Here is a 20,634-nt window from a genome sequence, read left to right as displayed (position 1 = left end):
TGCATTGTAATTCCCCCCCGCAATGCACCATGTAATGATTTGGTGTGAGCAAAACAGTATGCAAGACGAGCTTTTCACTCTATCTTTGTATATGTAACAATATGGGGTGACAGGGTAGCGTAGTGTTTAGCACAAGGCTTTACCAGCTGACCCAGGTTCAATTCTTTATATGTTATTGTCGCCAAACAATTGATACTAGAGCGTACAATCATCACAGCGATATTATTTGTTTCTGCGCTTCGTGCTGGCTGGAGTATTGCTGCCCTGTAATGAGTTTATACCTTCTGGGTAGCCTCCAACCTGATGACATGAACATTGATTTCTCCAACTTTCGGTAATGCACCCCTCTTCACCACACCCGTATCTGTCTCTCACTTTTATCTGCCAGCCCATCACCTCCCTCTGGTGCTCCTCCCCATTTTCTTTCTTCCATGGCTTTCTGTCCTGTCCTATCAGATTCCCCATTCTCTAGCCCTTTATCGCTTCCACCAATTTCCCAGCTCTTTACTTCACCCCTCCCATTTTCACCTATCACTTTGTACTTTGCCCCCCCCCCACCTTCTTACACTGACTACTCATATTTTTTTTCCTCCAGCCCTGATGAAGGGTCTCAGCCTGAAACATCAACTGTGCTCTTTTCCATAGATGCTACCTGGCCTGCTAAGTTCCTCCAGTATTTTGTGTGTGTTGCTTGTACATTCTCCAGGTGTGTTTCCTCCCACAGTCCAAAGACCTACCACTTGATAGGTTAATTGGTCATTGTAAATTGTCCTGTGATTAGGCCGGGATAAAATTGGGAGAGCTAACATTTCAGCTGGGAGATCCCAAAGAAAGATTTTCAACCTGAAGCATTAACTCTGTTTTTCGCTCCACATGTTGCCTGACCTCCTGAATTTTTCCAGCATTTTCTTCCTGGAATCTCAAAATGTCTGCAAATAGAAATCCTATAAGACTTCATTTGTGGAGGAGGGATGTATTTTCATCCCAATTCATTTAAACTATATTGTGTTTCACAAGATATTTTAAATTCAGATCTGGTTTGACTAAGAGGGATAGAATCAGGGGAGAGGTAATGGGAATGTAGGGAGATTAAAATTGGTTAGAGATGATTAATGTAAATATGCGTTTGATAGTCATTGCAACCTTGTTGGGCCTCGTAGCTAGGCTGTATCTCTTGAGACTTTTTTTTCCATAGATGCTGCCTGGCCTGCTGAGTTCCTCCAGCGTTTTGTGTGTGTTGTTCTTGACAGCTGCGTGTTTGCCCTCAATTTTTCTTCTCTCCTTGTTTGGTTATCATTGGTATTTCAAAACTGAAGCTTGTGGAATTGTAGGGAACCCTACAGTTGTGGATATGGAGTTGGGTAAGAGATGGAAAGCAGAGTAGTGTTGAATATTTTACGGACTAGAGAGGGTCTCACCACCCAGGGATCAGCTTTCTGTATCAGTTGCCCTTTCTGATGTAAATTAATGACCCTGATCAAGAAATGGGGGACACTGAGGTTGAGTCAGAATTGGAAACGTAACAGTAAAGCCGGGAAATCTTCAGGAGAATCAAATATAGAATGGTCCTGAAAGTCCAAAATGTCTGTTTATTCCCTGCATAGGTGCTGCCTGACTTGCTGAGTTCCTCCAGCATTTTGTGTGCATTGCCCAAGTCTTCAGAAGAAAAGGATACAGACAGATAGTTTGTAATATGTTATGCAGAAAATTCAAAGTGATGCTTATTGGGAAGATGACTATGAAAAAGAAGGCATCAACCAAATGGTATAATTTTATGAGTTCTGAGGGTAAATACATTTCTCTGAAAAAAAATCTTGGCTTTAACGGACAAAGCAGAAATGAAGGTACATAAAACTTTATAAACTACTGATCAGGGTCAGCTAGAGTATTTTTTCCCGGGCACCACAAGGATATGGAAAAGAATACAGTGACATCCCAGAATCATAATCAGGGATGGAACTTATCATTTACATGTGAAGATGAGAGAAGCTTTGACTGAGTGGAGGGCAGCTGGAATATGAATGCTCAAAATGGTTAGGACTTTATAAATAAAAATGGGGGAAACTATTTCCAAGCAACACACACAAAATGCTGGGGGAATTCAGCAAGCCAGGCAGCATCTATAGAAAAGAGCATTTCCACTCCGTCCACTGTGACATTAGTCAAAGGACAAGACTTGATATGATTGATATAACTGAGGTTTTTTAAAAAAATTACCTGGTGCACTGATTTGCAGTTGGCAGCTTTAATGGATGCAAAGCAGATTCAATAGAAATTTTGAAAACTAGATGGAATTCCAGAGCCGCAAGGGAAAGAGAAGAAGAATGGGGACATATGAGACAGGCCTTTCAAAAAGCCTGCACAAACACAGTGGGCCAAGTAGTTTCCTTCTGTGCTATATTCTTCTGTACTTTATATGCTTTCTCATTTTAAAACGAACCTCAGTGCATCCACATTTTAAACCAGTGATTCATCATATTCTGGTACAGTCAAGCTGCTAGAGGAAGGAGTGAATGCAGGTCTAATTTCAATTTTTAAGAGAAGTTTGGATAAGTTCATGGACGGGAGGGGTATGGAGGGCTATGGTCCAGGTATGTGTCAATGGAACTAAGCAGAACTAGAGTTTGGCACAAACTAGATAGGCCGAAGGTGGTGTCTCTGTGATGTAGTGTTCCATGACTCTTTCTCTGCACAATATTGGATTTGTATAAATTTTACATCACTTCACTCCAACTGTAATATTTAAAATACTGCTACCTGGAAGTCTGATGCTTTCGTAGACTTTATTTGCAAACAAGCTGCATGCAAAAGTACCTGCATCAGAGGTAAGAGTCACACTAGCAAACACAACTGGTTGAAATCTTATGCATCAGAACAGTGACACGGATATTTCTGTGTGACCTTCACCTTAATGCAGCCAATGTTAACCACTCAACTAACAATGTCACTGTTAGTGGACCTCATGTTTCCCCCACTGTTGGCAGAATTTGCAGATATTTGGGGCAATTTATGACCTTTGTTGTTCATTCACAGGAACACCAAGTTGGTGCAGTCTTTCATTAATTCTTATAGATATATTGAGTATGGCTGCAAGAAAATGAATCTCTTAAGTTGTATATAGTGACATATATGTACTTTGATAATAAATTTTATTTGAACATTGAACACCAGGATCACACTGCGAAGGAATGAGGAGAGAACAGGCAGTTAACAGGTCACAGTGGGTCTTCTACATTGTACCAGCCACAGTTTTCAATGGCCAGCATAATGGAAAATGAATCAGAGGTGCTTCTCTCTCTGTGGTTCTTTTGTGTGAATCAGTTCTGAGCTGCCGGCTGTGATCTCTGATCAGAATCAGACCACCTCATGGGTATTTAATACTCTCCTCCCCTTCATTCACCGTAACTGCCAAGGCAGCCCGTTCTGCAGCTGTACTCAATTTGCCATGCAGGAGGTTAGTTAAATTCTGTCTCACACAAGAACAGATGAGGAAATAGGATCAGGAACCACTCAACCCCCTAAGCCTGCTCTATTTAAATGATTGCTGCTAATCTGTCCCAGGCGCCTGTGCCAGTTTCAAAATGCATTTACCTCTCCTGTAAATACTACTAATGATCTTGCCTCTAGGCTAGAGAATGCTAGAGATTCAACAACCTCTGTGAGAAATTCCTGAACATCTCTGTTTGAAATAACTGCTCCCCTTTTCTTATAACTATATTCCCTCCTTCAAGACTCTCCCCCTGGAGGAAACACCTCAACATCCTGCTTGCCATGGTGGCTAAGGATCTGGTACATTTCAATGAAGATCACTCCTTGTAAACTCCTAATAATACAGGTCTATTTGTTTTTAGCCTTTGGAGATACGACAACCCTCTCATCTCAGGATTCAGCCAAGTGAATCTCTTCTAGACTGCCTATATGTTAATTAAAGGGACAGAAACTATGTCCATCTCCTTATCTATTCTAATCTCTTTCTCTTGAAATAAGTACCAATATGCCATTTGCCTTCATACACTTGCAGCGTGTTTATCTAACTTTTTGTGTTTCTTGCTCAAGGACACCTATATCCCTCCTCTTGCTCCTTTGTACTCCACTCTACAACCTCTCTTCATGGTGATACGTCAGCAGCATGGTAGTGTAGTCATAAGCATATTACAGTGCAAGTAATCACCATTTGGGGTTCAGTTCAGCCGCTGTCTGTAAGGAGTTTGTACATTCTCCCTGTGACTGCATGGGTTTCTTCCAGATGCTCTAATTTTTTCCCCGTGTTCCAAAGACATACGATTGGGGTTAAGGAGTTGTGGGCATGCTATGTTGGGGCTGGAAGCACAGCAAGACTTGCAGACTGCCCAATATAATCCTCGCTGATTTGGTTTCAGAATCAGAATCAGGCTTACTATCACTGGCATATATTGTGGAATTTGTTGTCTTTGCAGCAGCAGCTCAATGAAATACATAATAGAGAATTACATTAAGTATATACATATATATATTAAGTACTTAAATTAAATAAGTAGTGCAAAAATTTAAAAAATAGTGAGGTCGTGTTCATGGGTTCAATATCTATTCAGAAATCGGATGGTAGAGGGGAAGAAACTTTTCCTGATTTGTTGAGTGCATACCTTCAGACTCCTGTACTGGGAGATGGGGGTCCTTAATGATAGATACCGCCTTTTTGAGGCATCGCTCCTTGAAGATGTCCTGGGTATTATGGAGGCGAGTGCCTATGATGGAACTGACTAAGTTTCCAACTCTCAGCAGCTTCTTTTGATCCTGAGCAGTAGCAGATCCATCCTCCCCACTGCCATACCAGATAGTGATGCAGCCAGTTAGAATGCTCTCCACAGTACATCTGTAGAAATTTGTGAGTGTCTTTGGTAACATACCAAACCTCTGCAAACTCCTAATGAAATATAGCTACTGTTATACCTTCTTTGTAGCTGCAATGATATGTTGGGCCCAAGATAGATCCTCATATCGACACCTGAAATTGCTCACTCTTTCCACACTTCTGATCCCTCTATGAGGACTGGTGTGTGTTCCCTCATCTTACCCTTTCTGAAGTCCACAATCAGTTGTGAAGTACACAAGTGATGCATTCACTGTGTTTCAATGTACATGTGACAAACAAATCTAATCTAATAGCAGTCTGCCTTTTGACTCTAACTTCTCTCCATACAGAGAATAGTCTGCATTTTCATTCCTCCTACCCAAGTGCATGGTCTCACACTCCGCTACATTAAACTCCAGTCCCACGGCACTGAGGCAGCAGCAATGCAGTCTGGATTTAGTTTTTGTCTGGAATGGCATAGTTCCCAGTTTGGTGCATTATTCTTCGAGGAACATGCCAGAGCACTGCTTTTGGTAGATTTTAACCCAATGTCGCATAATTTTTCAAGATACCAAAGCTGGCATGCAACGCATATTTTACATGCAATGAATGTAAGATGAATTTCAATTTCTGGAGAAGTCTGTTTTTCTATTTAAAGATGCTTGAAACTTTTTTGAAATTACATCAATGCTCAATATGTGGTGCAAGGTCTGAGTGAGGCTCCAGTATGACTCACAGGCAGTAATTCAAGACTCCCTGGAGTTCCTGTGCAGTGCTTGAAACGAATACACAAGGCGTGCAATTCCAACACAGTGCCAAAATAAATGTTAAAACTGACTCAGGTTCCTCAGGCCATTTCTTCCCCCAAACATAGTATTTATTGATAATTCAGCCTATTGTATGATCCCCTAAGGCTGTCATAGCTGGGGGGTGGGGCGAGGGTTAAGTGTAGTAGGCACAAGCTCCCACTACCTATTAAATGCTCCAAATGGCATTCATCTCAAATAGCCAAGTCCAGCTCCTGGTCTTCATGTGTGGCTTAGCTACTAAGCCCGGTGGAACTGTTTCCACTGATAGGAGAAGGGGAAAAGGTTACTGGCGCCTTAAAATGAGTCGCTCTGGGGAGATGGGTCTTGTCAGCTGTGGTTGGCAGCTCATCTAGCAGAAGGAAAACTCTGACCTCTGCTGCCTTGCGACTATACCCACTTAAGGGAAAGGCTTTGGGAGTATACTCGAAGAAAAATCGGAGTTGGAAACCCTAAGGCAGCCCTACGTTGATTTCAACACCGACTGGAAACTCCTGCGATGCCACTGGTGCCAAACTGTCTGCTGTTCCTTTGGATTCATCAGTTCTGTGAAAAGGGTTTGGGCAACAGCTTGCTCTCCGTATCATACTGCCCTGGTTTGCGTACCGACTGACAGCACTGCACCAACAACGTAACAGCTAGGACCCAATACCTGTGGGCGACCATGATCAACAGAGGGCCTCAGCCTACTGTATTCTATCCAGTTAATATGTTCAGAATACAATCAATTTAAAGTAGGCAAGTTTCTCCTCAAGTATTGCAGTGAGTGGAAGATAGTTACATACAAAATTATGTGCATAAAATGAATCACAATCACTGACAACAATCTTCCCACTGACTTGAATCTCAGGGTAGTACATGGTGACATATACACACTTCGATAATAAATTTACTAGGAGCTTGGAGCCTGTTCTGTATGGTGAATTACCCAATTACTGCCACTCTATCAAACTGATTTAAAGGTGCCACTAAAGGACAATGTTGTTATTCCATAAGGTACTATAAGTTACAGTATACATGGCTGGAACTCGTTCAACCTTTACTGGGCTCAGACAGTTTGTAACAATTACAATAATAAAGAAAGCACACTAAAGAATTCACTTAAATTTTAAATGATAGGGTGCATTTTAAATAGAGAAATGTGCATGGATAGAATTTAATATAATGATCTTAGATGGAAGGCTTTGAAATGGTGGAAATTTAAAGTACTTCCATAAGGACATTTTGAGCCAGTACAGAGATTATCCTATTAGACAAGGGTCTAATGTTAGGTACTCTAAATGGACATATGGCTGGTGGAAGGCTGATTTCATAAGATACAGCCTAGCATAAGTAGACCAGGCACTGTTACTTGCCTACATCAAACAAGTGAGAGAATAGTTACCAAGTTGCGGGTGATATTAAAATAGTAAACAGGGAAGAAGTTATCAAAAATTACAGGGGGATCTTGACCAGATAGGTAAATGAGTTGAGGATTTGCAAGCGGCTTTCAATTCAGATTAAGTGAGAGGTATTGTAGTTTGGGAAGTCAAACCAGGGTCTGACTTACACAGGGACCCGGGAAGTGATGTGGAACAGAGGGACTTAGGAGTACAGGTACATAGTTTGCCGAAAGTGGTGTTACAGATAGGCAGGGTGGTGACGATGTTTGGCGTGTTGTCTTTCATCAGCCAGGGCATTGAGTAGAGGAGCTGGGATATGATGCTGCAGTTGTACAAGACGTTGGTGAGGCCACCAGGAGTATTATCTACAGTTTTGGTTACCCTTTTATAGAAAAGACACCGTTAAGCTGAAAGCAGTACAAAGATTTACAAGAATGCTGCCAGTACTCAAGGAATTAGGTTATAGGGAGAGGTTGGACAGGCTAAGACTTTATTCCTTGGAACATGGTGTGGAAGTTGTTGCAAGGCAAAGGTTAAGATGATGTCTAGGCAGAGATAGCTTACAGTATGCAGCCAAGACTGGTGACAGAGGTCCCTGAGAACATGGTTTCCCTTTGCACAACAGGGGACTGGAGCCATTTGGCATACCAAGGATGCAAACAAAGGATTCTAGGGTGACATTTACTATGAGTCAGTTTACTAATTCTTAAGTATCATTGGCCTTTAACAGGTAGATTCTACTGGTAATTAATACAGATTAGCGTAGTGTGATTGGTGTTTGATTATGCAAGTAAGGAATTTGAACAACCACAGGGTTACCAATTGGCCCAAGTTGCATCAAGCATCAGTGCCTAAGTGGTGAAGGACATTTTAGATTAGGGCAGAGCCTTTTATATTGGAGTTACATAACAAGACAGCAAGAAAAAAAAATGGTGCTGTTGTACACAATATACAATCAGGACAATAAAGCCTGGTGGTCAATCATGGACAGATCATGCAACCAACCACACTCTCAGTCATGAACAATGAGGATAATGAGCAGGAGATATAATTAGTGACAGAACTACAATCAGAAAAGCCAGTCTAATCACAAACAAGAGAAAATCTGCAGATGCTGGAAATCCAAACAACACACACAAAATGCTGGAAGAACTCAGCAGGCTAATCATCCATTTCAGGAAAATATGTACACTTGTCCTAACTGGACTATCCGAGGGACACTTAGACAATAGACAATAGGTGCAGGAGTAGGCCATTCAGCCCTTTGAGCCAGCACCACCATTCACTATGATCATAGCTGATCATCCACAATCAGTACCCTTTTCCTGCCTTCTCCCCATATCCCTTCACTTCGCTATCTTTAAGAGCTCTAACTCTTTTTTGAAAGAATCCAGAGAATTGGCCTCCGCTGCCTTCTGAGGCAGAGCATTCCACAGAACCATAACCCTCTGTGTGAAAAAGTTTTTCCTCAACTCCATTCTAAATTGTCTACCCCTTATTCTTAAACTGTGGCCTCTGGTTCTGGACTCCCCCAAAATCAGGAACATGTTTCCTGCCTCTAGCGTGTCCAATCCCTTATATGTTTCAATCAAATCTTATATGTTTCAATCAGATCCTCTCTCATCCTTCTAAATTACAGTGTATACAAGCCCAGTCGCTTCAATCTTTCAACATATGACTGTCCCGCCATCACGGGAATTAACCTCGTGAACCTACGCTGCACTCCCTCAATAGCTAGAATGTCCTTCCTCAAATTTGGAGACCAAAACTGTACACAATATTCCAGGTGTTGTGTCACCAGGGCCCTGTACAACTGCAGAAGAACCTCTTTGCTCCTATACTCAATTCCCTTGTTATGAAGGCCAGCATGCTATTAGCTTTCTTCACTGCCTGCTGTACCTGCATGCTTACTTTCAGTGACTGATGAACAAGGACACCTAGATCTCATTGTACTTCCTTTTTTCCTAACTTGACACCATTCAGATAGTAATCTGCCTTCCTGTTCTTGCCGAAGTGGATAACCTCACATTTATCCACATTAAACTGCATCTGCCCACTCACCCAACCTGTCTAAGTCACCCTGCATTCTCATAACATCCTCCTCACATTTCACACTGCCACCCAGCTTTGTGTCATCTGCAAATTTGCTAATGTTACTTTTTATTCCTTCATCTAAATCATTAATATATATTGTAAACAGCTGCTGTCCCAGCACCAAGCCTTGCGGTACCCCATTAGTCACTGCCTGCCATTCTGAAAAGGACCCATTAATCCCTACTCTTTGTTTCCTGTCTGCCAACCAATTTTCTATCCATGTCAGTACCCTACCCCCAATACCATGTGCTCTAATTTTGCCCACTAACCTATGTGGGACCTTATCAAAGGCTTTCTGAAAGTCCAGGTACACTACATCCACTGGCTTTCCCATGTCCATTTTCATAGTTACATTCTCAAAAAATTCCAGAAGATTAGTCAAGCATGATTTCCCTTTCGTAAATCCATGCTGACTTTCCTGTCCTGCTACTGCTATCCAAATATGCCGCTATTACATCTTTTATAATTGACTCCAGCATCTTCCCCACCACTGATGTCAGACCAACTGGTCTATAATTGCCTGTTTTCTCTTTCCCTCCTTTCTTAAAAAGTGGGATAACATTAGCTACCCTCCAATCCGCAGGAACTGATCCTGAATCTATAGAACATTGGAAAATGATTACCAATGCGTCCATGACTTCTAGAGCCACCCCCTTAAGTACCCTGGGATGCAGACCATCAGGCCAATAATACACCAATAATTAGTAAAGCCTCTGATCTTGGGGTGGAATATTTTCAATAAGGCAGGAAATTATAGGCCAGTGGGCCTGACATCAGTAGTGGGAAAGTTACTGGAAGGTATTCTAAGGGACCAGCTTTCCAAGTATTTGGATAGAGGGGGTCTCATTAGGGATAGTCAACATGGCTTTGTGTGGTAAGTCATATCTAACCAGTCTCAAAGCTTTTTGAGGAAGTTACTAGGAAAGTTGGTGAAGCAAAGGCAGTAGAGGTTGTTTACATGGATTTTAGCAAGGGTTTTGAAAAGGTCCTGCATGGAAGGTTGGTTTAGAAGGTTCAGTTGCTTGGCATTCAAGATGAGGTAGTAGATTAGAATATACTTTGGTTTTGCAGAAGCCAGAGAGTCATTGTGGATGTTGCCTCTCTGACTGGAGGCCTGTAGTGGTGTGTCGCATGGATTGGTGCTGGGTCTGTTGTTGTTTATCTTCCATATCAACAATTTGGATGACAATGTGGTAAACTAGATCAGCAAATTTGCAGATGACACCAACATTGGGGGTGTAGTGGACAGCCAGAAAGACTATCAAAAATTACAGCGGGATCTGGACCAGCTGGAAAAATGCAGATGGAATTCAATGCAGACTATTGTCAGGTGTTGCACTTTGGGTGGACCAACCAGGGTAGGTCTTGGAAATAACTAGGAAAATGTGTAGCTCGGGAGGGTGATGGTTGAGTTGTTCTCTGATCTTGGCAATCGATTTGCAAACGTTTTGTCACCATACGAGGAAACATCATCAGTGTGCTGTTCACAGTGTTTCTCCTAGGGCAGTAAGACAGAGTGCAGTAGAACATAGGGATCTGGGAATACAGGTCCATAATTCCTTGCAAGTGGTGTCACAGGGTCGTAAAGGAGGCTTTTGGCACATTGGCCTTAATAAATCAATGTCTTGAGGAGTACAGGAGTTAGGATGTTATGTTGAAATTGTGTAAGATGTTGGTGAGGCCTAACTTGGAATACTGTGTGTAGTTTTGGTCATTTACCTACAAGAAAGATACAAATAAGATTGAAAGATTGCAGAGAAAATTTACAAGGATGTTGCTGGGTTGTTGAGGACCTGAGTTATAGGGAAAGGTTGAAAGGTTATTACTTGATTCCCTAGAACATAGAAGATTCAGGGGAGATGTGATAACAGCATACAGAATTATGACAGATATATATAGAGTAGCCCCACTATCTTATGGGCAGCCTCGGGAGAGACGAAGGCTATGGGGAAAATCCGGAGGCAGTTGGACATCATTGCACATATTTCTGGCAAATGTATTGCTTCGCTTTCTTTTGGATTACACCGATGAGGCCAAGAGGAGATCTTGACAACTGGACATCCCAGAATCTCTATACCTTCCACCCAGGCTTGTGCCCTGTAGAGGTCACTCCAGTGCTACTATCCATTGTCCTTCGAGACAGATGGATGCCAACATCATCATAGACAGAATAAATGCAAGTAGGCTTTTTCCACTGAGGTTGGCTAAGACTACAACTAGAGGTCATGGGTTAAGGTTGAAAGGTGAAATGTTTAACAGGAACACGAGGGGGAACTTGTTCACTCAGATGGTGGTGAGTGTATGGAACAAGCTGCCAGCACAAGTGGTGGAAGTGGATTCAATTTCAACATTTACGAGAAATTTGGATAGATACATGGACTCGAGTGGATCAGAGGGCTATGGTCCAGGTGCAGGTCGATGGGACTAGGCAGATTACTGTACTGGAAAGATTCAGTTCCCACAGCTTACCAGGAGAATAAAATATACTAAGTGTATTTTATATAAAATATGGAGGAACTCAACAGGTCAGGCAGCATCTATGGAGAGGAATAAAGAGTGTTTCAGACTGAGACCCTTTATCAGGACTGGAAACGACTGGACCCTTTCATCCATCACCTTCCAGCTGCTCACTTCATTCCCACAGCCTTCCGCCCACCGTCCCATCCACCTTTCTTCCACTTCACCTGGCTATCACCTGCCACCTTGTGCTCCTTCCCCACCTACCCCCCCAAATCCTAGCTTCTTCCCCCTTCCTTTCCAGTTCTGATGGTGTTTATTCATCTCCATTGATGCTGAGATCCCCCAGCATTTTGTGTGTGTGTTACAGCTAGATTCCAGCATCTGCAGAATCTCTTGTGAATAAAATATACCACTATAATCTCTGCAATTCCCAAATAATAAACCCACTGTTAATTAGGAGTTGTTGTGGAAAAAAATTGCTGCCGTATTTGGCCAAGTAATAGTAAGTGCATCTCAAAGCCATTCAATACATATGACAATTCTGAGAGGCAGGTTGAATCAATGTAAAATCAGACCATACAATCTACCAGTTACTTGGAACTGTTCTAAGGAAGCACCATGGTCAACCCCTATCTTTAATTATCTTGGTAATCACATGACTCAACAATAACATACACTCAGTGGCCACTTTATTAGGTACACCTGCTCGTTAATACAGATATCTAAACAGCCAATCATGTGGCAGCAGCTCAATGCATAAAAGCATGCAGACATGGTCAAGAGGTTCACTTGTTGTTCAGAATAAACATCAGAATAGGGTAGAAATGTGATCTAAGTGACTTTGACTGTGGAATGATTGTTGGTGCCAGACAGAGTGGTTTGAGTATCTCAGGAACTGCTGGTATCTTGGGATTTTCACACACAACAGTCTCTAGAGTTTACAGGGAATGGTGCAAAAACAATAACAAAAAAATCCAGTGAGTGGTAGTTCTATGGGCAAAAACGCCTTTTTACTGAGAGGTTAAGAGAATGGTCAGACTGTTTCAAGCTAACAGGAAAGCAACAGTAACTCAAATAATGAAGTCATAAATTTAAATAACAGTTGGGTGCAGAAGAGCATTTCTGAACCCTGAAGTGGATGGTCTACTGCAGAACACCATACCGGGTTCTACTCCTGTACTTAATAAAGTGGCTACTGAGTGTAGTTGTAAGCTAATCATTGACAAACCACAGGAGATGAACAGCCATCCCTCTTCCCCACAATCCCATCCAAATAGTGGGGAGGTTTCAAAAACACTTAAATTCTTCCAATCATAATTCAATTGTCAAATTCTGTATCTCAAATTATTCATATATTTGTAATTTTCTTTGTAAAATTTAAATGAAATTTCCACCTTTTACAAAATCCTGGAGATAGTCCATTGCCAAAGGGGAACATTATTCAAACGGTCTAAAGACTTCACCAGATCTTCAGATTCAGAACAAAGGAACACACGTTCTTTTTTAATGAATTTAATAATTTATGTCCATAATAGTAATTTTACCATTTGATTGGTATGCAGTCAGTAGTCTTGGTATTTTCCAGATATCCATCATATAGTTCCCTGAGATGCATTAAAAGCTCTTCAATGTTTTCACCAGTAAGTGCAGAGACGGGGATTATTCTACAGTGCTTTACTTTTTCTCGAAGCAAGACCAGATTGGCTCTGGACTCTGGAAGGTCTATCTTGTTCGCAATGACACAGAATGGTCTCTCTGACAACCCTTTCTCATACTGCTCCAGTTCATACTTCAAATGTTCCAGCTTCTGCCAGGGCTCCGATGCTGACAGATCGAGCACAAACAGAAGAAAGAGGCAGCGTTCAATGTGTCTCAAAAAGGAAACTCCCAGCCCTTTGTTTCTGTGGGCGCCTCTGATGATTCCAGGAATATCTGCAACTACAGGAGGAGGATCTTTTTAAATGCCATCCAACACCAAGCTGCTTTTATTTTGAAAATCAAACACAATTCAGCTTCAGTTACTGTAGAGTTACACAGAGATAGAGCATAAAAACAGGCCCCTTAGCCCACTGAATCCATATTGAGAATCAACATCCCATTCACACTAAACAAATCTTAAATTTCCATTTATTTATTCTCTCCTCATCAACTACCCCCAGAATCTACCTACACACTGGGGTCAACTTACAGTCATCAATCGATCTGAACGTCTTTGGGTCGTGGGGTGGGTGAAAACTGGAGCATTGAAGAGAACCTACATGGTTACAGGGAGAACAGGCAAACTCCACAGAAACAGCGCCCGAGATCAGGTTTGAACTTGGGTATGGTGCTGTGAGGCTGTGGTTCTACTAGTTGTGCCAGTCTGCCTTAAGTACATCAGTAAATAAAGAATTAGAAGCACTACATTTTAAAAACCCAGGAACTGGTGTAATCAAAACTTATAGCCAATGTCTAAACCTCAAACAGCAATAAAAGGAAATCTTTTGTTTTAAATGTGAAGATTCAAGATGATGAACTCTTCTATTCCCTACATCCTTTATGGCATCATTGTCCTCAACTCCAATCTCTCCCCGAATCACTTGCTGACATCTTAACCAAGTAGTTGGTAACCTCATCTCTCCTAATTTTCTCATAGTCACAGAAAAGTACAGCACAGAAATAGGTCCTTTGGCCCATCTAGTCTGTGCCAGACCATTTATACTGCTTGGTTCCATCAACCTGCACCCGGAACACAGCCCTCCGTAACCCTCCCATCAATGCACCTATCCAAACCTCTCTTAAACATTGAAATCGAGCTCACATGCACCACTTGCGTGGGCAGCTCTCTCCACATTCTTATGACTCTGAGCAAAGTGGTTTTCATCTCATGTTCACCTTAAACTTTTCACCTTTTCCCCTTAACTCATGAGCTCTAGTTGTAGTGCCACCCAATCTCAGTGGAAGATACTTTGTCAATTTCTTTGGTTGTGAACACTCCTGCAAACAGGAGTGAGTGCACAGTCATGGGATACCGTCTCACTTAGCCCTATACCAGCATATCTCCATATGATAATGTAATAAAGCTGGAAGATGGATCAGTTGACTTGTGGTGCAGTTAAGGGAATGTTGAGGAGTTCAAGGAGGGATGGTTGCAGACATCGTTAGATCTTTGCCTGGGATAAATTCAATGCTATGGAAAAGAACTGATATGCTAAAAGACTAAACCAATAAAAAGCATGACTTTTCAGGAGCCCATGCAGAATGTGCCCCTCTAGCCCAAGAGCCAGTTCCAAGCCTCCTGACCTTCCTACCCGACATCAAAGTCAAGTTCAGACCAGACTGCTCTGGGTTGACTTTCAGCAATGGAGGGGAGAAGGCAAAGGAGGCGCAGTGGTGAATAGAAATGATGTGATGTGGAGCTCCTTAACAGAAAGGAGCCCTTGTAGGTCTCAATTTGCAAGCAAAGGCTGACATGGGATTTCAAGCCACAGATTCAAATTATTGCAACCTACTTGTGAGAAGTTATAAATTAATTGTGGCCATTTGGGTAAGTTGTTAGGAAGCAAAGACTATCCATAAAACTTTAAATCAAAATCAAAAACAGATGCCAATAAACAAAACGCTGGAAACACTGAGCAGGTCAGGCAGCATTTGCAGAAAGAAAAACAAAGTAAAGTTTGGGCAAAGATTGTTCATCTGAACTAGGGAAAATACAAAGCTAACTTGTTTCTTCTCTTCCCAGTTCTAACAAAGGATTTTCTTTCCAAAGATAATGCTTGACCTGCTGAAAGTTTCCATAACAGTGTACCTCACCAAGGACTTTAAACAGGAAAACAGGTTTTTATTAATAGTAAATGTGCTCCAAAATCCAAACCTTGAATTAATTCACTCTTCAACCAGATTTGAAATGATCAAAATTGATAAACTGTCAAGATCACCAAACGCTAAACCATTGTAAGATATTGATTTAAGATACATTGCTGTTAACTTGCTATTTACCTGCGACCTGCTCAAAGTCTTGATACTGTACTACACCAATGTGAGGATTTAATGTTGTAAATGGATAATCAGCGACTGCCGGCTGGGCATTTGAGATTGCTCGCAGGAGAGATGATTTCCCAGCATTGGGAAATCCAACCTTGACATGAAAAGAAAGGATTTAGTCTTCTCAAATCATACAGGGTACTTTACATCTGTATGAACATCCATTTTATCTGTTTTTCTTAAAATAAAGCATAAGAAAGCCCATTCACAGGCATCAATAGATATCTGGAAAATTAACTTATAAAAATATCTGGTGCAACAATTTGATGAAAACACAACATTCTTGATAAAACTTACACTTTCTTCTTTGACCAGTTTCAGGATCAGTACGAATTACATTTATCTACAGGAGAATGGCAGCATTTGTTTCAGTAATCAACAGAAGAACACAATGTATTGTGTGGAAGTTGCAGCACTTAGGGAAATTTTCAATGTATTCTCTGGTAGAACAGATATTCATATTGCCTCTCCTCAGCAACATAAGCTTAGGATCAGTCTTTCAATTGGAGTCTCCATCATAAAACTAAACAAACTTTAAAGAAGTATATAATCAACAAAAATACTGCTTGCAGATCAAATTTTATCTCTCTTGCAACATTTCTTGACAAGAACTTTTAAAATTCACACATCCTAATGTAAGTGTGTGCAGGCTGGCATCTTTGCTGATTATAAATTTCCTGAGATGTTTCCAGCCAAGAACCTTTATCAGGACTGGAATGGAAAGGGCAGAAAATAGGGTGTGGTGTGGTGTGTGTGTACACATTAATATTACCTTTGTTTCTCTTTTACAGATTCCTTCTGTCCTGTAGGATAACAATTTTCCCCTATAAATTCTGACCTTAAACTGCTAGCTGCCTCGAAAAGGAAATGACTGATTTTACTGAAACACCAGGCACACCTGTCACACAAGACACTGCTTCAAAGTTAACCAAGGTGGTTTCAGTGTGGGTTCGCACTGCATCCCATGAAGTTGCAAAGAAAAATAACTTCTACCTGTGAAGAGGAATAAACAACCAATTTTTCGGGCCGAGGCCCTTCATCAGGACCTGATTTGATATTTGATATTCGACTCCTCTCCACAGATGCTGTCCGACTTGCTGAGTTACTCCAGCTCTAGATTTCCAGAATCTGCAGAATCTCTTGTGTTTATTACTTCCATCTATACCTACCATCCCACCATGAGCCATGGTCCTGAGCTCCAGCTGCAAGATCCGCTGCTGCCCAGGTTCCCCTGGCGTTGCAAACAATGGTGCACGATTCTCATTGGTTAGAAAGAAACGGTTTCCTTTGCCACCCAGCCCACCATATGATGCCACATATTCTTCTCCATGTGATGAGAGATCAGCTACTATATTCCCATCTTCCTTGACCACAGTACCAACCGGCACCTAAGGCAGTAGATAATTTTTAGTTAACCTGAAGAGACCATGAATATGCAATGATTTGAAAGTTTGTAATTACGCACCAGTAGGTAAGTATTGGCTGCATTCTTTCCATAACAATTTTTATTTGCTCCATGTTCTCCATCAATGCCACGATAAAAAGATTTTATGCTGAGCAGTGATTTCACTTGTCGAGCAACTGGAAAGTCAGAAAATTTGTTGAAGTTAATAAAAGTATACATGAAACTAAAAAGTTTGGTGAGAAACTTTGGTATGCCACCAAGACTCTAGCAAATTTCTGCAGATATACTGTGGAGAGCACAGGATAAATAGCTGCAAAGGGTTGCAAACTCAGCCAGCTCCATCATGGGCACTAGACCAGGGGTCCCCAACCTTTTTTGCACTGCGGACCGGTTTTATATTGACAACATTCTTGCAGACTGGCCGACCCAGCGGGGTGGGTAGGGCTGCCAACGGACAAGTGTAGCAGTCAAATACGTTGTTTACCCCAAGAGACTACAATGACCATGAAGCCTTGCGCGGGCACCAGTGCGCATGCGTGATTTGCGTATGCATGTACGTGCCGATTTTTTCTACAAATCGTTTTTGGCGCTTCTGTACAGGTGGGGGGGTGTTATTCGCGACAGGAATATTGGTGATAAGTGGCTAATACACTCAAATTCGTTTCTAAAAGGATTTATCTAACGAATTTAATATTAAACACACAGCACATATTTTCTTCACATGTATATAGCGATAAGTCAGTTATCAGGAGAGGACAGGGGAGCTTGATGTAACTGTTGAACAAACTTCCAGTAGAAGTGGTAGAGGCAGGTTCAATATTATCATTTAAAGAAAAATTGGATAGATATATGGACAGGAAAGGAATGGAGGGTTATGGGCTGAGTGCAGGTCAGTGGGACTAGGTGAGAGTAGCGTTCGGCACGGACTAGAAGGGCCGGGATCGCCTGTTTCCGTGCTGTGATTGTTATATGGTTATATAAGTCAGTCAATAGCATCATAACATTTTAAGTAACGTTTGGATATTAAACACACAGCACATAATTTGCCCGTATGAACATATAAAATCATTGCAACACATCAATATCGCTGAATCAGTGGGAGCCCTGGGCTTGTTTCCCTGCAACAAGACGGTCCTATCGAGGGGTGATGGGAGACAACGATACTCGAAGGGGGTTCCTTATGTCCAGTCTATTATGCAATTTGGTTTTCGTTGCATTCATTGCAGAGATATGTTGGAAATGGAAGCAATGTTTTCAGTGCTTTCGTGGCTATCTCAGGATATTTAGCCTTGACTTTGAGATCCAGAATGCCAGCAGAGATGTTATGTCAAACATACTTTTCAGCCCGCCGTCATCTGCAAGCTCGAAAAGTTGATCTTCTTCCCGTGCTGACATGGATGACGCGCGGGTAATGACCTCGCATACGTAATGGCTCAACAGTGGACATGACAAGGAATGAAGGTGCAGCTGACTCCTATCGCCAAATCATATCATTTCCTTGTGGCCCAGTAGCGCATGCTTTGCGGCCCGGTACCAGTTCTTTGGCCCGGTGGTTGGGGACCGCTGCACTAGACTCCCCGTCATTGAGGGCACCTTCAAACAAGGATGCCTCAAAAAGGTGGCATCCATCATTAAGGACTCCTGTAACCCAGAACATGCTCTCTTCTTATTACTATCATCAGACAGGAGGTATAGGAGCCTGAAGACACATACCCAACATTTTAGGAACAACATCTTCCCTTCTGCCATCAGATTTCTGAACAGGCAATGAACCAAGCCATGAACACACTTTATCATCATTATGTGCTATTTCATATGACGTGGGTGATAATGCTCTCGACTATGATTATTCTTGGCAATTTTTTCCACAGAAGTGGATTGCCATTGCCTTCTTCTGGGCAGAGTTTTTACAAGACAGGTGACCCTAGCCATTAGCAATACTCCTCAGAGATTGTTTGACTGGCATCAGTGGACACATAACCAAGACTTACGAAGTCCACCAGCTGCTCCTATGGCTTCACGTGACCCTCACTGAGGGGGGCTAAGCAGATGCTACACCTTGCCCGAGGGTGACTGGCAGGCTAGTGGAGGGAAGGAGCATCTTGTACCTCCTTCGGTAGGGAAGTATCTCCACCCTTCCATGAACACTACCTCCCCATTTGGGCTCTTTTAGCATTACTTAATTAAAATTTTAAAATATATTTCTTATATTTGTCATATATAAGACAACTAATTTAATGACAAATACCAGAGATATTAAACCTGATTCTGATACATAGGAACTCCTATCTATTTTTGGAATCTTACAAATAATCTCCCGATCTTCTTACGTTACACAGGGGTTACACTGCAAAACACAAAATAGGCACTGGAAGGGGATAATAAATTGTGGGGAAGCAGGTTCAAATTTAATTCTTTATAAATTCAGAAGAATACTTCAGCCTTTGTTTTAGTTTACAGCTGCAGTTATTTCACGTTCCCCTGCAGTGGGATGCACACCTCATAAAACCTTTCTATCCATGGCCAAACCCATACTAATAAAAACACATTGGGAAGCTAAATTGCTATAGCAACTATTTTTACATTTTACACATTTTTATTTACTGGGAGATACAGCATTGTTACAGACCCTTCTGGCCCAATGATCCCGAGCCACCTAATTACACCCATGTGAACAATTAACCTACGAACCTGCATGCCTTTGGACTGTGGGAGGAAACTGGAGAACCTAGAGGAAACCGGAGAACCTAGAGGAAACCGGAGAACCTAGAGGAAACCCACATGGTCCTGGGAAGAATATGTAAACTCCTTACAGACAGCAGCAGAATTGAACCCAGGTCACTCGCGTTGGAATAGTATTATGCTGATCACTATGCTACTGTGTTGGATTTGTTGGACTTTTTGGACTTTTAGTGGCTGTTAAATATGAAATCTATCAATAAATCTTCAGGATCTGTTTTCTATATAATGCATCTTTTGAACCAGAAAGTCTAAAGAAAATACTTGAAAATATTCAGATTTTTGACTAATTACCTAGTTTAGAATACCACAAATTTTGCAGCAGTAATTAATTCATCGCACAACCTTCCCTCTGCTCCCAGCACAAAACTGGGAGCAAAAATGATCTCCTAGTATCCTGCCAGTATCTATTCCTCAACCAACATTGACTAAAACAGGTCGTCACATCTCAAGCTCTTAAGACTTATGCTAATATCTGTGCCTACATCTCCATTTTCAGGCTTAGCTCTATTATCGGATTTGGTCTCAATCACAGGCTGCTACAACAGAAAGCTGCTATAGGTCGTGATGTAAATGTACTTGACCCCACTAGATCAGATTGTTGATTCATTAATCCTATTTGATTATGGAATCTTATAAATTAGGTCCCAGTTTTCTTATATCACAGAGGGATTACCCTGAAAAACACAGAATTCATCACTTGAGAGATTGTAATGGCACTATACTTCAAACTCTTTATTTTATTAATACTACGCTACACATCTACATTTTAATATTACAATGTGTACTATAAATAGGTTGAAATATGAATGCAATTTGGATTAAATGTTAATTTGTTCAAAAACCTGTTATTCAATGCCTTTCTTTTAAAACAGATAAGCAGCAAATATTCAC

General features: G+C 41.5%; 1 protein-coding gene and 1 long non-coding RNA gene across 6 annotated transcripts in view; one reads left to right on the top strand and one right to left on the bottom strand.

Annotated features, from left to right (window-relative positions):
• Positions 1 to 16,748, top strand: part of LOC134360279 (uncharacterized) — a 108,251-nt gene extending 91,503 nt beyond the window's left edge. The window contains exon 5 of the long non-coding RNA XR_010021299.1: positions 16,388 to 16,748. This is a non-coding gene — a long non-coding RNA (uncharacterized LOC134360279). The remainder of the gene's footprint in view (positions 1 to 16,387) is intronic.
• mtg2 (mitochondrial ribosome-associated GTPase 2) overlaps positions 12,285 to 20,634 on the bottom strand; it is a 28,388-nt gene continuing 20,038 nt past the window's right edge. For 4 of the 5 annotated variants that reach the window (XM_063074437.1, XM_063074428.1, XM_063074420.1 and 1 more), the window contains 4 exons: positions 17,062 to 17,177; positions 16,766 to 16,984; positions 15,552 to 15,690; positions 12,285 to 13,511 (listed from right to left, as the gene is read on the bottom strand). In XM_063074437.1, the coding sequence (XP_062930507.1) occupies positions 13,114 to 13,511; positions 15,552 to 15,690; positions 16,766 to 16,984; positions 17,062 to 17,177 (872 nt within the window). In that variant the 3' untranslated portion in view covers positions 12,285 to 13,113. The remainder of the gene's footprint in view (positions 13,512 to 15,551; positions 15,691 to 16,765; positions 16,985 to 17,061; positions 17,178 to 20,634) is intronic. The other variant, XM_063074409.1, reaches the window with a different exon arrangement.

This window comes from Mobula hypostoma, chromosome 2 (genome assembly GCF_963921235.1).
Source record: "Mobula hypostoma chromosome 2, sMobHyp1.1, whole genome shotgun sequence".
Taxonomy (NCBI): domain Eukaryota; kingdom Metazoa; phylum Chordata; class Chondrichthyes; order Myliobatiformes; family Myliobatidae; genus Mobula; species Mobula hypostoma.
This window is presented reverse-complemented; position numbering and strand designations above follow the sequence as displayed.